Source organism: Neomonachus schauinslandi, chromosome 14, assembly GCF_002201575.2.
Source record: "Neomonachus schauinslandi chromosome 14, ASM220157v2, whole genome shotgun sequence".
In the NCBI taxonomy this organism is placed as follows: domain Eukaryota; kingdom Metazoa; phylum Chordata; class Mammalia; order Carnivora; family Phocidae; genus Neomonachus; species Neomonachus schauinslandi.
In genome coordinates this window covers 67,219,345-67,239,168 of record NC_058416.1, presented here as the reverse complement: position 1 = coordinate 67,239,168, position 19,824 = coordinate 67,219,345, and the positions used below count along the sequence as shown (strand labels likewise).

Genomic DNA, 19,824 nt, shown 5'->3' with positions numbered 1-19,824 from the left:
GCTGCTCACACACCTGCCTGGGCAGAAGGGGTCAGAGTCATGTGGGGAGCTAGGTCCCAATTTCCTGGGGCTAGATCGGTCTGTCTTCACTCCTCTGCATGGTACTGATGAGCTAAGGGTTCAGAAACCACCAGTCTGAGTCTCAGGTTTCAGCCTTTGCTCTTCAGATGACTAGCCAGATCCCCATTTCCCCTCCTCAACGATGGAATCTCCATGAGAGGAGGATGGAGGGCTCCCCCTCCCAAACGCAGGATGAGTGAGTTGGTTTGTTCAGAGCATCAGGCCATACCAGACAGAAAGGCAGAAGGACATAGTGTATAACAGGGACGCGGCCCTGGGGGCGCCGGCTGTCCAAGAAAGAGTCATAGACTCGCAAACCTGAGCCCTTTCGTGCAGACAGGTGCACAGGGCCCCACTGGGAGTCTTCTCTGAGCCAGCTCTGAGTCTGAGCAAGCAAAGCCATCCCTGTCCATCACCAGACACCAAGAGCCCACGGTGCCACCCTAGTGATCAAGGGCCTCCTACATGCCAGGCACCAGAGACCCCGAGAACAAGAAATCTGCCCCTATGTTTCACAGAGCGCAGAGTCTCAGGAAGGAAGGAATGCTGCAGATGTGCCGAGAGCCAGAGCAGGCCATGACCTGGGGTGGCTGTGTGGCTGGGATGGCACAGTTATTTGGGGGGAGTCAGGGGACAGAGAAGTCTTGACAGAGTTGGGATCACTGGGTCTGGAGCTTCAGGGGAAGGATTTTCCCAAATGGAGATGTCAAACATCCTATGCTGTGAGCAGAGCAGGAGCACAGGAGTGATGGGAATGTACCTGTTGTGACAGAGCTGGAAGGCTGGCCAGAGTAGCCTGACCGCGTGCTGCGGGGGTGGGATGGGGGCCTGCAGGCTCTGCCCGAGTGCTCCAGCACATCCGAGGCCAGGGGCTGGGACCAGCATCCAGGGATAATCACCAGATTCATCAAAGCCCAGGGAAGTTGGAGCCTTGCAGTTTTTAAGAAGTCCTTCCTTCCATCTTTCCCTGCTCTCCTCTGTTTGCAAATTTTCTATGTTGCTAAACCCCCTCCACCCTGTTTCATCTCAGTGATTAACTTAATATCAAATCCTAGAATTCTGTCTTCTCCCATTTCTCCTGATGTTTTGAGAGTCCAGCTGGGCTTACAACTCATTCCAGTGGGATCATCCGAGTTGTTGTTTGTTTTTTCTTTGTAACATTTTTTTGTGAGTCTTGGATGAGTTTGGGGCCTCAGGCTCCTGGTTTGACCCTTGCTTTATTCGAAGCTGATGCTTGGGGTGGTCGTATGTGGTTTCCCAAACTCTGCCAGCCTGGGTTGCTTGCCTCATGCGTGGAAACCTGGCTGGATACAGACCCGACAGGTCCACCCAACTTCTAGGGGTGCCCTGACACCCATGGTCCAGCCCTCACCAAGACCCCGCTGTGATGCCTGCCCACTCGCGGGCAGTCTCCTCATTCGCCCACAAGTGCCCCACAGCAGCTGTATGAACGTGGAGGTGCCACCAGCACTTGCACGTGCATGACACCCCGAAACTGGAAGGAAGCCAAAGTGTCCGTCTTTGGATGGGTGGGTCCATAAACCAAGTGTGGTATATCCATACAGAGAAATACTATGCAGCCATTACAGAGGAAGGACATTCAGATACACGCTACATGGATGGACTGTGAAGACATTGTACTAAGTGAAATAAGCCAGACACAAAAGGGTGAGTGATCTATGGTTCCACTTACAGGAGGAACCTAGGACTGGGGAATTCCTAGGGACTGAGAGTAGAACAGGGGTTCCTGGGGGCTAGGAGGAGGGTGGGGATGGGGAGTTATTGCTTCAAGGGGACGGTGTTTGGGATGATGAAGAAGTTTTGGAGGTAGGTGGTGGTGGTGATTGCACAACATTGGGGATGTACGTAATGCTACAGAATTGTGCACTTAAAAATGGTTAATTTTATGTTATATATATATTTTACCACCAATTTTTAAAGAGTTAGCATGTCCACAGGGTGCAGGGATGGACATGGGAGCCCAGACTCAGCGACTTGCCCCCTTCATGAAATCCCCCACCACCAGAGGGACAATCAGTCCCTGCACCGTGCGGCGTGGTGGGGAAGCTGCCTTCGGGAGCCTCAGCACCCTCACCTGGAAGAGGGCAGATGTCTGGCTCTCGGCAATCCCCAGTGACTAAACGCTCAGTCTGTGCCGGTAGGCGTGGCAATGCGTGTGTATTGAAGATGCTTACGTTGTATATCCTGTATACACGTATCTTGGCACGGAGGTACCACAGCGAATGCAATAGACAAAAGCTCTGTCCTTGGGGCCGGTACAGGAAGCAGACATCAACCAAAATAAGAATAAGAGCTGTGGTCAGACAGGCAGGGGATGGGGTTTGGGAAGATGTGGTTTTCAAGCAGGTGGTTGGGGACAGCAGATAACTGTTAGAAAGGTACTGAGAGACCCAGCTTTTTATCACCAGGGATTATCTCAGGACCATGCCCATTCCATCCACACAGCCGCTCACTGTGCCAGGGCGTCCTTCGTTGGTGGGGAGGGATGCCTTCCTGGGTGCCTGGGTGGGGGGGTGGGGGTGCTCAGAGACGAATGAGACACAGCCCGTGTTTCGGGTAAACGAGCAAGGGGAGAAACCATGTCACCTCTAAAACTATCTTGGAGAGGTCCAAAGGGTCTCTTGTACCAGCCACATAAAATGAGTGATGATTGTGTTTAATAAACATATGAGGAAGATTTTAGTCTCTAAAAGTTATGAACAAGTAAAAGCACGTGAGCAAATCCTTCTTGTCCAGATTCCCCAGGATTTGCCCCAAAGAAGCGTACCTCTGTCACCGTGAAGAAAGTATGGCCGTGGGACCTGGGCCTTCCTTGCTCTGTTGCGGTCCAGTTTGGGACCCTATATCTTTTTTTCTTCAATTGGCTTGTCAGACAGTGCCTCCATCTTAAGTATACAATTCAATCATTCTTTAGTAAATTTACACAGTTGTATAACTCTAACAATCCAATTTTAGAATATTTCCATCCCCCAAAACAATTTCATCATTCCCATTTATAATCGCCCGCTGTTCTTACACCCAGACCCAGGCTGATCTGCTTTTGTGTCTGCAGATTTGCCCATTCTGCATATTTCATGTGAATGGAATCGTTCTATATTATGCAGTCTTTCGTGACAGGCTTCTAACACTTAGCACGTTTGTGAGGGTCACCCACATCGTAGCAAGTGTCGGTTATGGCTGAGTCATATTCCATCGTACATATTCATTCACCACGTTCTGTTTATCCACTCACCAGTTGGTGGACACTTGGGTTTCCAGCTCGGGGCTTTTACGGTTAACACTGCTGTGAACGTGTGCACACAAGTCTTGGTGTGAATGGATGTTTTCATTCTTCCCGTGTGGAGACCTGGGGGTGGAGTTGCTGTGTAGGGCAGCCAAGTTTAGCTCTGGGAGGAACTGCCCTACTTTTCCAGAATGGCTGCAGTATTTCCTATCCCCAGCGGCCGTGTCTGAGGGCTCCCGTTCCTCCACAGCCTCACCAACACTTGTTACCATCTTAGATGTCCTAGGTGGTGTTCCTTTATCCATTTAAGTGATGCTGGAGCCTGGTGGGGATCAGAGAAGGGCAGCAAAGAATTAAAGATGTGGACGCTAGAGCTCCGGAGAACAGATTGTAGCAATAAGAGCAGAAACAAGAGACCAGAATTCCCTCCTGGGGAGATTTCCCCGGGCATCTCTCAGAAGACCCATTCCAGGGAGTAGGTTACAGTGCACACATGGGAAGCTGGGTGAGGAGCCCTGGGGAAGCCCTGCTGGGCCTTCCTGGGCCGTGTTGGTGGGCACAGAGGGAACGGGCATTGCCTCCTTTGGACAGTTTAGTCCTGCCTCTCGGGCTGAGGGCAGCGCCTGGTCCTCAGCAGAGCCACCCGGGCACATGGGGGCAACCATCCACCAGCCCCACCGCCCACCATTGTTCCCCCACCTCGCCCAACCCCAGGGAGACAGGCTGGAAACCAGCCCTTCCTCCAGAGAACACTGGGGGTGAGCAGACACCCCCCCCCATCCCGCCCAGTCCCCAGCCCCCGTCCCCCATCCCCCAGCAGCAGCCACATTCCTTGCCGAGACCTTGAGACCCCAAGGGGCCCCCATAGGCGTCTGGAGCACCATTTCCTGGTCCTCTGTGCTCAGTCATCTATTTTTCCAAATCCCAGTCCCGGCTTGTTTACTTCTCTGGTCCTTTAAATAGCCACACTTTTGAGAGCGCGTGCCAGCCTTGAATGTCATTCGGGGCCGGACTGCACCGAGCCTCGGGCCTCATCATCGTGTTATTCTTCGTGCTGCTTCCGCTCTGCTCGGCACACTCTGTTCTTGGGAGCCGAGCCAGCCCAGGGCCAGTCTTTCCCACTGGAAATGCCGCGAGTCCTGGGGGCTGGGGTTGAGGAGCCACCCGGCAGCACCGTGGCCCAGGTCTGCGCTCTGGAGGCCAGCTCGTGCCACAGCCTCTGGGGCCAGGTGACGATGGGGCTGGACATCGATGGCACTGAACCCCCTCCCCTGGGCTGGCTGTGCTCCGGGGGGCCGCGGGGTGTCTGCTCTGAATCCAGTCAGGACAGTGCATGCTATTCCTGGTGTCACTGGCTGGGGTGATACAGGCTCGGGGGTGGGGGGGTGTCCCTAGAGCATGTCCAGCCAATGAGGCAGGCTGGCCAGGCAGACACATGTTACTCAGTGTTTCCAAATGAGCCCACAGGAAACCAGCCACTTAAGAAGGAAGCTGGTCTTTTCTGGGCTTTAGAGAAAACTGACTCGTTGGAGTTCCCGTAACCGATAGGCTGCTGGTGGGGGACGGGGCTGTATTTTCCAAACACACACAAAAAAGGAGAATCCAGGGGCGAATGGAAACTTTGACCTTGGCGAGCCAGGCTGCAGGGGTGGGGCTTCCCGAGAAGCGTGGTCAAAAGGCAGTAGAGGCCGGGAGCTTGTCACTCTCCTGTCCATCTGCGCGCCTGTCCACACACGCTCCTATCTAGCCACATTGGCCTCTCAGAGAGCAGGGCCAAGGATGCGAGAGACGCCGTTTGCCCCCGCCGCCATGCAGGGCCTCCTACGGTACTTCCATCCCAGCCGGGCGGGCCGGAGCCAGCTGGCCTCAGCCGAAAAACACTTGTGTGCTTGGGGTACCGCCCTGTGGACCCACATCCGAAACCTCGTGTGCAAGGGCAAGGTGGGCAGACGGGTATGCCACGGTTTCCCGGGTGGGCCACGTCGGGGCAGGGTCCCCTGGATGTGCTGCTCCATCGCTCTGCTTATCGGCTGCATCGAGAGAGGGGGGCCCAGTGATTACCATTCCTGGGAGGGAAAGTGAAGGGGGTCTCCTGCTGAAGCTGCTTCTGTGTCTCCCTTTCCTTAGGAGCAGGAGGAATGGTGTCTGTCCCCTTCCTTCCTAGACAGCCAGGACACAGGAGTTGGGGATGATAGGCTGGCAGTGCACCCCCCCTTACCTCTTCCCACCACAGCTGGTCTGGTTGAGAGTGTGGGGCCCTGGCATCATCCCGCTCCTGCCACCCCTGGAAGAGGCTGTTCTCCCAGCTGGATGCCTGGGACTCGCTCTCGCAGGGAAGCACCAGTTGGGAGGTTTCCTTTTCTGAGTGGTTTGTGACTGCCTGGTCCCTGCTCACAGGCCCTGCCCCTCAGGGTGGGTCCCTGTGGCCCAGGAGTCTGGCCCCTAAGAACCTCCTGGGACAGATGAGGAATGAGAACCTGGGACTCTACAGCCTCAGGAGGGAGATGCTCTGCCACCCTTTGTTTTTCTGTGTTGTTCTGTCTGTACATTTCAAATCTTTGGGGATGTTAGTAGGCCCTTGAAGGGGAAGTGATGTCCCCCCTGCTCCCCCCCCCGCCCCCGCCGGGAGTGCCTCTGCTGAGCCTCCATGCCAAGCAGTGTAGGGAGAGAGGCTCAGGTTGCACACACCTGAAGGGTAGTGGCCGCTGGACCTTCTTTCCTGCACAAGGCCCACGTGGCTCTCAGCTCTTGGGTCTCTTGCAGTGGATAGCCATGGGACACCTGTCCTGAGCACCCTCTACACCTGGAGCTGTGCTCAGTACTGTTGTGTGTGTGTGTGTGTGCATGCGCACATACATGCACAAGTTTGTGTGTGCAGAAATTGAGAGGCGCAGACCCCCCTCTCAAGTGGTTTGTCTAGTCGCAGACATGAACCATCGCCCTAAGCAAGTGATGAAATCTGCAAGGCCCTGCATGAGGAGCGCCAGGTTATATGGTGTCAGACGGTGGCTCCCTAACCTGGCTTTATATGAGAATCCCATGGGGAGGTTTCTAGTTAGGTGAATCCGAGATTCCTGCCGCCCCCCCCCCCCCCCCACCGAGCTGCTGGTGCAACTCTGGGGTAGAACCCTGGGAGCTGTTTTTAGACAAGATCTTCCCAGGTGCTCATTTGTCCAGCCCGACCACTGGTGTGGAATGTGTGCTCCCCAAAACAGAGGGAGATGGAGCCCTCATAGATGGGGGCCCTTGGCCTGACCACGAAGGTCTGAGGACTGTTAAGCAGCATGGTCCCACGGGCCAGCGCTCAGACAGTGCTCAGTGGGGTGAAAGCCAGAGGGGCTGCAGAGGGCCCTCCAGCCCCCATCACTCGCTGTGTGATTTGGAGCTGGGCTCTGGGTCCTTCTGGGCCTGACTCTGAAACATAGGACTGGCCTGGACTGGAGACCCCTCCTGCATGGGCTCTTACAGCTAAACCACGTAGCACGCTCAGGGGGAAAACTGTCCCAAACTCTTCATTGGCACACCCTCTGAAAGTTGCTACTGAAGTTGGGTTTCCCAAAATATGTAAGCCGACTGCTCAGCCTCCCTGCGCTGCACATAGTGCCTGAGATGGTTGGTGAGGGGGAGCAACTTGGCCACCAGCATGGACTTGAAGTCCCAGCGGGAAGGGACAGAGGGAGGAACGGGGCCCCGACCCATGAGCCTGGGACCCGTGAAGCACAGATCTGGGAGTAGGAGGGCTCTCAGTTCCAGGGGTTTTCTAGCAAGTTCTCTTTCAGGACCCTTCTTGGCCTCTAGATAAAAGTGCTGGCAGAGGTCCAGCTCTAATTCTGACTAGGGTGTGGAGAAGTTACAGGCTTGGGCTGCTGCCTGGCAGGGTCTCTGTGCAGACCGCAGGGGACCTGCTGATCATAACTGCTTGCTTTCAGCTGGACCCCCAGGCCCTGCAGGACAGAGACTGGCAGCGGACCGTGATCACCATGAATGGGGTATGTTGGTGCCTACTTTTCCCACAAGATTAGGGTGGCCCCGATTCCTTCCAAAGCAGTCAGAAGGAGGCTAAGCCTGAGCGAGTGTCTGAGGTGGGGTGTGGCTGAAGGAGGGAGAAGCGCTGCAAAGCCGGGTCACTGCGGGCAGGAAAGAATCCCATTTGGTGGCTGGAGTGCAGTCCCCGGCCAGGCGCTGAGCATCCCTCCTTGAACAAGACAGGCAGGACCTTGACCCTGGTGTCTGCCTGTAGAAACGGAGACCCTGATTCGTTTTCAGGGTCCCAGAAGGATTTAGACCTTTAAAAAAGAAACAAATAACCAAAACTATTACCAGAAAAGGTCTGGGCATAGGTGACAAAATGTTAACATTTGATAGATAATCCATGGCTTTTTGTTATGTTATTTTCTGTACTTTTCCTCTTGTTAACTATTAAGAAAGAGAAGCAGGGGGGATTAGGGTTGGGGGCAGTGTCCTGCAAGAGCTAATCTTTAAATCACACTGACCGTTCCTGGTTCTTGCTGAGTTGGGCCAGGGACCTGCTCTGCACCGGGGTCTTAACCCAGTTGCTCAGGGAGGGGAGTGATTTGCCAAGCCCCCCGGGCCTCTGGGAACTCGGACTATGAGTCCCAGAAGGGTGAGAGGGCCGTGCCCCTGCCTCCCCCTGCAGATTGAAGTGAAACTCTCAGTCAAGTTCACCAGCAGGGAGTTCAGCTTGAAGAGAATGCCTTCCCGAAAACAGACGGGTGTCTTTGGAGTCAAGATTGCCGTGGTCACCAAGTGAGTGGACTCATGCGTCTCTCATCTCCGGGCACAGTGGGCACCCCCTCTCCCCCAGGTGTTTCTGAAGGAAAGAACAGGTGAGGGTCTCCCCTCTCTGTGCATGGTCCTCTGTGCACGAGGCCCCCTCCCAGGCCCCTGGAGCACTCTGTGTGCTTGGTTGCCTCCCGTGTTTACTGCGAAACTTGCCCCTGTCAGCTTAGGAATGTCCTCGCCCCCTTCCTGTGCGGGCGGGCTGGCGGGCTGGCTCCCACACGATTGGAACTGCGGAAGGTCAGGGTTTTCTTCCCTCACTCAGAATCTGTCCCGATTGGGGTTCCTGTGGAATGATGCCACCCCAGCCCCTTGGTCAGGTCAGTTGCCAGGAGAAGTCTGTATGTTGGTTTGAGAGCAGTTCGCAGGAACGGCGCAGGCTGCTTCCTTCCAGAATCCATTTACTTCCTCCATTTCGAATCTGGCTGGGCCCCTGACCTCACTGGTTATCCAGGCAAGGGCCCACATCAGATGTTCCCCAGACACCTAATTGTGTCCAAACACCACGCTCCGCCCCCAGTTGCACCCCAGCTGTGCCCACAGCTCTCTGGATGGGTCTGGGCCCGGGCAGAGTGTGTGGGCCCAGGTTCTGCCACTGCCCAGAGTGTCTGGGCCCGCTAACTGTGTCAGCGGTTATCCCACATAAGTGTTGCTGATGGGGGTGACTTGGGAGAGCGCTTTGCTGGGCTCCTGAATCCAGTTGCTCAACTAGGCTAGAGCAAACCCTCCAAACAGCATGTTTCCTGTTTTTGAAGTATTCCTACCCCAGGGTCCTGTGTGGAGGTACTGGAATTATTCATTGTTAAGACAGCGAAAAGTGTTAAGTTATTTATGTATGTATGTATGTATGTATGTATGTATGTATGTATTTGACAGAGACACAGTGAGAGGGAACACAAGCAGGGGGAACGGGAGAGGGAGAAGCAGGCTTCCCGCCGAGCAGGGAGCCCAGTGTGGGGCTCGATCCCAAGACCCTGGGATCATGACCTGAGCCGAAGGCAGATGCTTAACGACTGAGCCACCCACGCGCCCCAAATAAAATCTTTAAAAAGGAAGAAAAGGGCCCTAATAAGATGTAAGCAGTGGTAATCGTGAGCTCTCACGGCAGAGGAAAAGGGTGCGGACGGGTCCACGGGAGCCCGACCCCTGGGGCCTTCATCACCCCCACCTCCGGGTGTCCGGATGTGCAGACAGGTGGTGGGTCCAGCCCCACTGCGGCCTGAGCCAGGGCTGCCGGGCACTGAAGGTACTGCCCCTCCCCTGCAGGAGGGAGAGATCCAAGGTGCCCTACATCGTGCGCCAGTGTGTGGAGGAGATCGAGCGCCGGGGCATGGAGGAAGTGGGCATCTACCGCGTGTCTGGAGTGGCCACAGACATCCAAGCGTTGAAGGCGGCCTTTGACGTCAGTGAGTGTCGGCCCGGGCAGCGCGGGCTGGGGGCGTGGGCGCGTTGACCGTGTGCCTGCCACGGCTCGTGCTGGCTATATTAGGCTCCATACCTTTCCTTCACTTGTTTTATTTTTTAAATGAAAAGAAGAGGGAGCGGTGGGAGGAGGTTCTGCAGAAGCTCGTTCTCCTGTCTGAACCATGTGTGCACGGCTCCCGCAGAGTTGGACCAGGGGCTTCTGTGGGGCCGCCCCACCTCGCACTGGGGTTTGGCCTGCTTCCCCCGGGTGGAAGACCAAAGCCCAGGAGCCACGGTGGTCTGACTCTTAGAAGTTGGTGGAACTGCCTCAGTCCCCAGAGGAGGACACGGAGACCCCAGAGGCTTCTCGGAGTGAAAGGTGGCAGAACCAGGACTTGGTGCCTGCATCCTCTTCCTTCCCTGGCCTGTGACAGCGAGGGCCAGTGGCCACGAGGCCAGAGGCACTGGTTTGAAACTCTAGAATGGAACAGATAATCCCAATATCTTAACGTTACCAGAAGATGTCTGCAGCCAGGTGGTCGCTACAGAGCAGAGCCCCCCAGTCCCTGCCCGGGCACGGTGTCTGGCCACCGCCGGCCTCAGTTTCTTGTGGTGGCGCTGCCGCCAGGCCACCCCTTGCCCGGCAAGGGAGCGGTGGGGAGGACGCCTCCCCTGTCAGAACCACCGGCATGCTTGGAAGAAGACCAGCTGCTGGAAGGAGGGACCCCAAAAGCCATCTGCCTGCTGTGGGCTGTGACAGGCTGAGGCAGGGAGAGCGGGGCCCTATTTGGGATCTGTGAGCAGGCCGTGCTCCATCTCCGTACTCCTTCCAGATAACAAGGACGTGTCGGTGATGATGAGCGAGATGGATGTGAACGCCATTGCTGGAACGCTGAAGCTGTACTTCCGCGAGCTGCCGGAGCCCCTCTTCACCGACGAGTTCTACCCCAACTTCGCCGAGGGCATCGGTGAGCATGGGAGGTCTCCCCCTCCACCACGGTCCGTGTTTCCGCCCAAACTTTGCCGGTGGCGGGGGACCAAGAACCTCGCTGGTCCTAGAAGGCCTCTGCCTGTCCCACAGGGCCTCTCATTGTCCCCATCCCTCCAAGTATCCCAAGAGGGTAAAGCAGCCTCTGTGGACGCACCGGGGTGTGGGGTCCTAGAGGCTCCTTCCTCCTCACTGGAGTGCCCGCCCTGCTCCTCTCACCCGGGTACACGGGGTGATGAGGGAGCTGCCAGGGCCCCGAAAACTCCCGCCCCTCCCTCTTTATGTTCCCTTCCATGCTCGGCTTCTCGGGCCTTGGGCTCTTCCAAGCACGAGGTGGGAATGGCCAAGCCGGCCAGGAGGGCAGCTCTCCTGCCCCTGGTCCCTGGGGTGCCATTCAGCCCTTTGAGATGCAGAAAAGGCACCCATCCTGGGGTCGCACTGGGGGCCATGCTTGTGGGTCAGGACAGTGATGGGCCTGGACTGTCCAGTGCCCTCTGACACGGGCCCCAGGAGGGGCCTCCAGCTTGGCTGTGACCCTGAGAATAACACCCCTCCTAATCCCCCGCAGCTCTGTCAGACCCTGTTGCAAAGGAGAGCTGCATGCTCAACTTGCTGCTGTCACTCCCAGAGGCCAACCTGCTGACCTTCCTCTTCCTTCTGGACCATCTGAAAAGGTAACCCCAACTCTTCTTCAGGGGCCCAGGGTTCCAGGACCCCCAGGCCGCAAGGCGGGTTCTCTTGTGGCCCACTGGCTCCTGTCACACTCCATGGCTCCTGGCACCCTCTTTCCCCACTCCTTGTCTGTGGTTACTCTTCTGCCCTGGGTCCTAGAGACCTTGCCACCCTCCCCGCTCTGTTCCACAGACTTAAGAGCAGAGATGCTTCCGCTACAGCCAGTGGCTGGGCTTTCTCTCCCCAGCAGGTCATGGCCCAGAGCTGGCCCAGCCACCTGCCAGTGTCAGGTGCTCTTTGTCCTAGGCCTCTGCAACCCAGAAGAAGCGGGGTGGGTCTGCTTTCGGCACAACCGGGGGTGGGGTGTCTGTGTTTGGAGCCAGCCCAAGGCAGAAAGGGGGGGCGCCCACTGTCATGTTCCCCAAGCGCTGCAGGGTGGTCTGGCCCCTTTGTCTCACCCCCACCCTGAAGGCCATGTCGCAGTAGCACCCTCTGCTTTGGCCCTCTGCAGGGTGGCAGAAAAGGAGACCGTGAACAAGATGTCCCTGCACAACCTTGCCACAGTCTTCGGCCCCACGCTGCTCCGGCCATCGGAGAAGGAGAGCAAGCTCCCTGCCAACCCCAGCCAGCCCATCTCCATGACCGACAGCTGGTCCCTGGAAGTCATGTCCCAGGTATGAGGAGACAGGCTCCAGCTCACGCCGCCTGACCTCACAGAGGTGGCCTCTGCCTGGCCCACGCAGGGTCCTGCCAGTCGTTCCCACCCGAGTTGTGCAGGGGAGGGGGCGAGGTGCAGAGAAAGGGACTTGCCTGAGGCCATGTGGCTGGGAGGGGATGGGAGGACCCAGGCCACTGCTCTTCCTGGGGCTTCTCAGGGCTGGCCTGGTGTTCCTTCAGGGACGCTCAGATCTCTTGCCAGAAGGGGCTCATTGTCACCAGCATACTCTGCAGCTGTGAGCACCCCTCTGAGCCGCTTTCCTCTTTCCTCCTCCCTGCTGTGCCCTGGCAGGTCCAGGTGCTGCTGTACTTCCTGCAGCTGGAGGCCATCCCTGCCCCAGACAGCAAGAGACAGAGCATCCTATTCTCCACTGAAGTCTAAAGGCCCAATTCCATCTCCGAGAGGCCGGCAGAACAGCCTGGAAATCTCCTGGCAAAACGGGCTACCCACAGAGCGGGAACCGAATCTTCTTGAGGAGTAATTGGGCCACCTCGCCCCCAAGGGCTGGACCACCTGCCTAGAGACAGCTACCCAAGGCAACAGGCTAAGTGGCCTGGGCAGTTCTGGGCCTCTGGGTCCTTGGGTCTGTGAGCTCCCGCCGGGCCTCACACTGCGGTTTTCCATGCTGCCACCAGAGGGCGCCCAAGCCAGCATGTCTCGGCGCGCAGGCCTGGCCGTGGGACCAGGCGAAGGGAGTGGTTTCTGCGAACTTAACTTATCAGAGTTTAAAAGATTTCTACTGGATCACCCGTCAAGATGCACCCTCTCCGGGGAGAAGGGAACACGACCAGATTCCCTCACTATCGTGTCTTGAATAAACACCGATGCTGCTTCATACCGTGCGGGCCACAGCCCTGTCCCTGTGTGGGTGGGGGCTTTTCAGTTTCCCTGACTTAGAAATTCGGCTCTGTTTGTGTAACAGGGCTTGGAAGAGCTAAGTCAACACTGTGTAGCGTTTGACCTCTTTCACCTCCTTCCTTCTCTTTCTTTCTAGAAGGAACTCTGTCCAGAAATGGGTCTTCCTATTCTGTCCTCTTGCTTTGGTTTTGCTGTTCATGTGCCCCTCGGAAGGCAGCTCCCCATGGAGCCATGTAACGTCTGTCTGTCTGTCTGTCCAGGACCGACACCAGGGGGAGGGAGGCCCAGGCTGCGCACTTTATGGCTTCTTCTCCAGGGATAGCGACCCTGTCCACTGCCTGCTGGGCACAGGCTCTCCTCTTCGGCTTAAAAAGGCCTCAATCTCTCTGGCTTCCTCCAGCCTGTCGCCCCCTCTGCCCACACTCTCCCTTCCCCCGATCGTCCCCCCACACAGATCACTTCATTCTCTCGCTCTTTGCTGAACAAACTCAGTAAACTTTTGTAAAAGTTTCCTCTTGGCAGCGACAGCTTGCTGACAGCTTGTTTTAAACTTTGATCCGAATAGCCTTTTGATACTTGAATATTTTTAAGTTTTCTACATAGTTTCTAATTTTTTTCCTAACAGATTCAGATACCTAATACGATATTAGAATGTACTCCACGGACGGTCCGTGTCCCAGCGGCATTTTGTCTTCCTCCACACGCCGGCTCTGTTTCTGTCAGGAGCCGGTTCTAAAGTCTCCTGAGCATCAGGAATGGGGGAGGGTTAGGAGCAGGGGGGAGCTGTTCTACTGGCCAGGCTCAGGGTGCGGGGCTCCTGTCCTGGAGCAGGCAGAAGGACAGACGCACCCCCCCCCCCGCCCACCCTTCCTGCTCTCTCCAAATACCAGTAGAGAAGCCGGGACATTCCTAGTAACCCTCCTGACCACCCAGCTTAAAGAGAACGAGGGAGGCCGCTAAGTATTTTGAAGAAACAAATCTATGAACAATTGCATTTTTTTTTTTTTTTTTTTTTTAAAGAGAGGGTTTAGGCCAAGGAGAAAAGGAACCACAAGAAGCCAAGTTTCCATGCTGGTCTTGCAAGAAGAGAGGATGTAGTGAACCAGAGGAGGGAGGTGATGGTGTGACTCAGGAAAAGGTGTTTGCTTGTCACGCGATTACACCAGTACCTGGTGACAGTGTCCCATGATCCTTCCCATGTCCTGGGTGGCAGGGGTGGGGGTGGGAGGGCTCGCTGACAAAGCAGCTCCCGCCTGAACTTGCAGCACATGGCGGGGGGCTGGGGGGGGGGGGACGAAATCTGCCCCCCAACCTCCCCTCCGCTTGTGGACCTGCTGAAGCAGGGGGGCGGGAGGACGGCAGAAAACAGTCTCTTGAAGGTTTTATGTCCACATACTATGTTTCTTTGTACTTTTTTCTTTCGAGGAGAGCAGACCTACCATTTTAAAGTAGTCCTGCTTTCCTGGGGGTGGGGGTGTAGGGCAGGGAGCAGGGTCCTGTGCCCTCTGCACATTTCTGGATTCACTGGGTTTCTTTCTCAGGCCTGCTGCCCCGGGCCGCCTCTGGCCTGGCTCCCCATCCCCATCCATCTTAGCAACCCTCCAGCCCTGCAAGGGGAACGCACTTGGCTTAGAAAATCTAAACCCAGCCCTCGTTTCTGTTCCCCTGGTGTCATGATTTGCATCTGTCACATTGAAACTGGAAAGCAATATATCAATGTCCGTGCCAATTTTCGTTCCCTCCCCCGCCTCCTCCCCCTTTTTACTTTTTATTTATATAGAATGTGTGCTGTTTAATGACGGAATGACCACTCTTTCTCGTGTAGCTGTAAAAGCGCTCTTTTGCCGGGCCACGGGGGCAGCGGTCGCTTCGGGTCCCCGGCCGCCTCTGTGGTCCCATCTCACACACGGGCCTGTGGGCTGGTAAGGCCTAGAGCCCAGACGAGCTTCCACGAGGCTCGGCTGCTGGACTCTGCCACGAGGAGTGATGCCTTCCTGCCCCGGCCCCCAAGTCCGGAGCCGTGAGCTCGGCTGGTCTCAGCAGCTGCAATTCCTGCTTTGGGCTCAGCCTTCCATATACCACGGTGGGGAGAAGGATGCTGAGACTTCCATTAAAGTTACCTGAGACTACTTGTGTCAGTGGTGATTGCTCCATTCAGAGGAGAAACCACGATCGGTGCCTCTGGGAGGGGCTGGGGTGGGCGGCAGAGCTGGAAGAAGCTGCAGGCGACGAAGAGGGCCCGGCTGCTGCCTAGGAGGACAGTGCGGCCCGGCGCGAAGAAGCCAGGCCCCGAGGGGCCTACACGCCTCAGGCAGACGTGTTCGGACACACGGCAGCCACCGTCCCGCAGAGCGGGATCCCGGAGCCCTGGGGTTTAGGGCAGTGGGGGCACTGGCCGTGTTAAGCCCAGGGCCAGGGAGGGCTCAGCCACACACAGCTGGGCCCTGCGCCGGCCCGTCGGTCTCTGTGGTTTCTGCTGGCGCCAAGGTCCGGTGGAGCGCAGGTCACTCTTAGCTGCCGCCAGCCTTGCCCTCAGGAAAAGCCTGTCCAGCCTACAGGGAAGTTGTGCCTGGGGGTGGAGACAGGCGTGGGCCATGCGTGCAGCTCGGGAGGAGCTGGGGCTACGGCTCACCTGGTCAGCTGCAGATGGCTGGGGCGGGCGGGGGGCGAGGAGGGTCTTCTTGTGGCTCCGGGTTGGCTCCCAGGGGTGGGGACATCTGCCTGGACTGGTTCTCCCTCCGGCTGGCGTCCAACGCTGCTGCCTGTGGAGCGTCACCGCGGCCAGTTCACTGTCCTGGGGAGAGACGGGGGCCCTGAGCCCGGTGCGGCCCTTCACAGGATGCCCTAGGGCTGAGCCTCCACCCTTGCAATCCCCAAAGGCCTCAGAGCCCTTCCCCACAGCACCCCCAGCATCTCCTCGCACGGGTGTAAGGGTTGACCTTGGCTCTTGCCTGCAATGGAGAAGCTTCGCGTACCCATATGCCACTTGTCCACTCTAACATCCGCCAGTGAGGAACAGGTGCCCCTGGCCCTCCTCCAGAGTATTTGACCCCTAAAAGGCTACAGATAGCTCTCTCTATCCCTACAGTCCTGATCCTATTTGAAAGCCATAAAAAATATAGTAATGATAATAATAATGAAAAAAATGTTAAGGCCCTACTGCATCTCTCCTAATAGGATTTGATTTTTAGGGCAAAAGTTGACTGCACCCAAATTCCTAAGAGCAGGCACTGTGTCCAGCCAAGCCTAGGCCAGTGATCCCAAATCTGAGATGTTCTACCTCAAAGGGCCCTCAGAGGCCTCTCTTAGTCTAATCCCTTTACTTGACAGATGGGGAAACTGAGGCACACAAAGCTGCGCCCCGTCCCCCTGACCCTGACCCTGGTGTCCCAGAGCTGGTTGATGCGCAGAGGCTAGGATGTCTGGGTTCTGCTGGCCCCCCCAAGCTCGCTCCCTTTCTGCAGGACTGGACAGGGCTAGACCTTGACCACCAGCTTTCACCTAGACGTAGCAGGTCTCACGTGGGCACATGGGCTGAGGCCTCCAGGTGTCCCACATGCACACACCCTGGGCAAATAAAAGGAGGGCAAAATTTTGTATAGAAATCTCAGAAAAACTTGTATACCTGCCCCCCAAAAGAATGCCTCAATTGCCTTAAAAGGAAGCCTTTCCGTGGGCTAACGATGGGCCGTCACAAATAGCTCTGGAAAGATAAACAGAAAACATGAGGGGGTGACAAAGAGACCCAGCTCTTGAAGAGGCCTCCTGGAGCAGCTGCTGTGGGTCCTGCCGAGGGCCCTGCCTGGAGGAGGAGGGCCTGCCAGGCCTGGGGGAGGGGGTGTTGGAACTCAGCCGGAGGCGAGCAGGTTGGGGCAGGTGGGGCAGGTGCAGGCAGAACCCTGTGTGTCTGTCACGCCAATACTCACAGCCCAGAAAAGCCAGCCAGGACCGCGACAAACAGGCACCCATGTGCATGGTTTCCGGGAAGACCGGGCCCGACTGCACCTCTCACCGGGTCCAGATGGTGAAGGAAACCACCTGCTTTGGGGGGACTGAGGCTGCTCATCTGTGCACGCCCGAACGAGATGCACTGAGCACCCTGGGCCAGGCAGCCAGCTGGACTTCACGTGGCCACGCGGCCTGAGAAAGGCCTTCTCGGGGCCTCTTGGACCAGTTCAGCTAGAACGGTGAGGGCTCAGTCCACGCACTGGCTCCTTTTCCATTCCCTTCCTGTGGGGGAAACTGGTCAGCTGACCAGAAACTCTTCCTTAGGGTTTTCAGTCACTGCGTTGAAACCCGAGCCTGGCAGCTGGGGTTGTGTCAGTTCAAATGGGATTCTGGACAAAGAGGGGGCCTTGGGAACCGGGCCTAAGTAGCTGCCGACTGAGTAGCCACAGAAGCGGAGGTGCCAGGATGGTGGCCACCCCAGACCCAGGAACTTCCCGGGGATGAAGGGCTTGAGTGACCACGGACACGTGGACCTCCCAGACCTGTGGCATGGCCCCTCAGGGCCAGCAGGGGAAATCCAGACCCACCCAGAGGGAAGCAGGTCCTGCAGATGCTCATGTAAGTAGAGCCACAATTTAAATTACATGATGGGCCGATTTTGACAGACGGCCCCCCCCCCCCCGGCCCCTTCAGGATTTGCTGTCTCAGCTCTGATCTGTGGTTGCCCCATGCCCCAGTGAGCCCCGGTTCCCTCCCAGCTTCAGGGGGAAATGGGCCAGAAGGAGAGAAAAAGAGGGGAGTAGCTGCTGTTTCTTCCATTTTTCTGAAGACAGTATTGACAAAGTTGGGGAGTGGCAATCAGTAGTTATTTGGAACAAGCTAAGGTATCTGAGACCTTTGTTTGTGTTCTCCATTAGGTAAACACTCCTGGGCTGCACTTCCCAGCTGGGGTCCTTTCCCCTGGCGACGGCCAGGAAACAAGGAGCGATGATTTGGGGAGCCCTAACCACTCCAGCAGGCTGGTCTCGGGCCTCTGAGTTTCAGCCCCCACCCCCAGGACCTGCCTCCTGCTGAGGCTGTGGGGGGCCCTCTTCTGCCCAGCTGGTATTACCCACACCCTCCACACCCTCTTCATGGCTGACCTGGAGTTTTCCACTATGCCATGGCCGTTATGAACCAAATTGTGTTCCCCCGCAATTTGTATGTTAAAGCCCTAACCCCCAACGTGAATATATTCTGAGACAGAAGCCTTTAAGGGAGGTAATTAAGGTTAAATGGAGTTCTTCATCTGATAGCACTGGTGTCCTTATAAGGAGAGGAAGACACACCAGAGATGGATCTCTCTGTCCCCACACACATGCACACAGAGGAAAGGCCATACGAGGACACGGTAAGAAGGTCCTCGTCCACAAGCCAGGAAGAGAGGCCTCAGGAGAAGCCCCTCCCTCCTGTGGTGTTTTGTTACGCAGCCTAAGCTGACTAGTACAACAGCCTCTGGCCTTTGGCCCTTTGAACTCCTGAATGTGGAACCAAGCTTGGAATCCAAGTCCCCCCATGCTGCTCCATGGGGGTCCAGGGTGACAACCCAGAGGGAAGGGGTTGTCACCCCCTCATCCAGGCCTCATCAGTGACCCTCACAACCCCATTTTGTGGTCTCCTCTTCCCCTTATGGTCGATGCCAATCTCTTCTAATTCAGAGTCACTCTGTGGCTCCAGTGGGTGACCTCACCATAGCCACCGTCCAGATATGGCATGTACGGGGTCATCCCAAGCTGAGGCCCACATGCTTGCCAGTCTCACTGTGAGGGTCCCCAGCAATGGTGATCTTTAGGGGTCCAAAGCCCCAAGCAACCTCTCCCCACCCCCTCAGCTCCCGAGCCTCAAGACCCCCTCCCCCAGAGTTCTGAGTTCCCAACTCAGGGTCAAGGCCTGTGCCTCCTGGGCCAGGTGGGTGGGTGAGAAATTGTAGCACCTGAGAGGTTGGTCAAAGCTGACCCCAAAATGTGGCAGGGGCGGGGAGGCCTCAGGACACTGAGGATTTCCTAAGCCCCAGTGGAGTAAAACCTAACGGGCCAACAAGGCTGGATGCTGGGCAGACTGGCTCACACTGCCAGGAGGCACGTGCTGTGGCCTTTGGCCTCGGTAGTGTGTGGCCTCTGCTTTCAAGGTGCTTAGGACTAAGGCCACATGCCTGTCCCAGCTGGACCATGTGGTCCCTAGAGCCGGCTCATGGCCATCATTCTCTCTGAGTCTCCTTGCAAGAGCATTCCCATGTTCAGACAATACCAAGCTTTTGAAAGAGGAAGTGGCTCTTCCATCGTCCCTGTAATGGGTGAATTGTAATCCCCCCTCAAGATATGTCCGCCTGGAACCTTGTAATATGATATTATTGGGTATAAGGGTTATTGCAGATATCATTAAGGTAAGGATCTCAAGATGAGATCCTTGCAGATTAGGGTATGCCCTAAAACCAAGGACAAGTGTCCTTATAAGAGACAGAAGAGGGGCACCTGTACGGCTCAGTCGTTTAGCGTCTGCCTTCGGCTCAGGTCGTGATCCCAGGGTCCTGGGATCGAGCCCCGCATCGGGCTCCCTGCTCAGCGGGAAGCCTGCTTCTCCCTCTCCCACTCCCCCTGCTTGTGTTCCCTCTCTCGCTGTGTCTCTCTGTCAAATAAATAAATAAAATCTTTAAAAAAAAGAGAGAGAGAGAGGGAGAGACAGAAGAGAAGAAGACACGGAGACATGCAGGGGAAACACCATATAAAGGTGAAGGCCGAGATTGGCATGATGCCTCTGTCAGCTGAGGATTGTCGGCAGCCAGAAGCCAGGACAGAGGCAGGGAACAGATTCTCCCTCCAAGAATCCAGAAAGAACCGCCCCTGCTAAAACCTGGATTTGGGACTTTAGCCTCTAGAACTGTGAGAGAACCCATTATGGTTGTTTAAAGCCCCCCCGCCCCAGCCCCCCGTTAGTGGTCATTTGTCACGGCAGCCTTGAGAAACTAATACAGTCACCTGGCTAGTAAGTCCATCGCTGTGGCCAGATCCTGGCTTTCCAGCTCCCTCTCCTGTTCACCAAGCTCCCAGGGCATTTCCTGCTCAGAGCAGACATGGATTGTCCCTCCTCTGTCCT

General features: G+C 56.5%; 1 protein-coding gene across 3 annotated transcripts in view; it reads left to right on the top strand.

Annotated features, from left to right (window-relative positions):
• Window positions 1-14,863, top strand: part of BCR (BCR activator of RhoGEF and GTPase) — a 127,960-nt gene extending 113,097 nt beyond the window's left edge. For all 3 annotated transcript variants that reach the window (XM_021687856.2, XM_044921273.1, XM_021687857.2), the window contains 7 exons: window positions 7,234-7,293; window positions 7,962-8,071; window positions 9,371-9,510; window positions 10,342-10,476; window positions 11,065-11,170; window positions 11,680-11,842; window positions 12,178-14,863. In XM_021687856.2, coding sequence (XP_021543531.1) covers window positions 7,234-7,293; window positions 7,962-8,071; window positions 9,371-9,510; window positions 10,342-10,476; window positions 11,065-11,170; window positions 11,680-11,842; window positions 12,178-12,267 — 804 coding nt within the window. In that variant the 3' untranslated portion in view covers window positions 12,268-14,863. The remainder of the gene's footprint in view (window positions 1-7,233; window positions 7,294-7,961; window positions 8,072-9,370; window positions 9,511-10,341; window positions 10,477-11,064; window positions 11,171-11,679; window positions 11,843-12,177) is intronic.
• The last annotated feature ends 4,961 nt before the right edge of the window (window positions 14,864-19,824 follow it).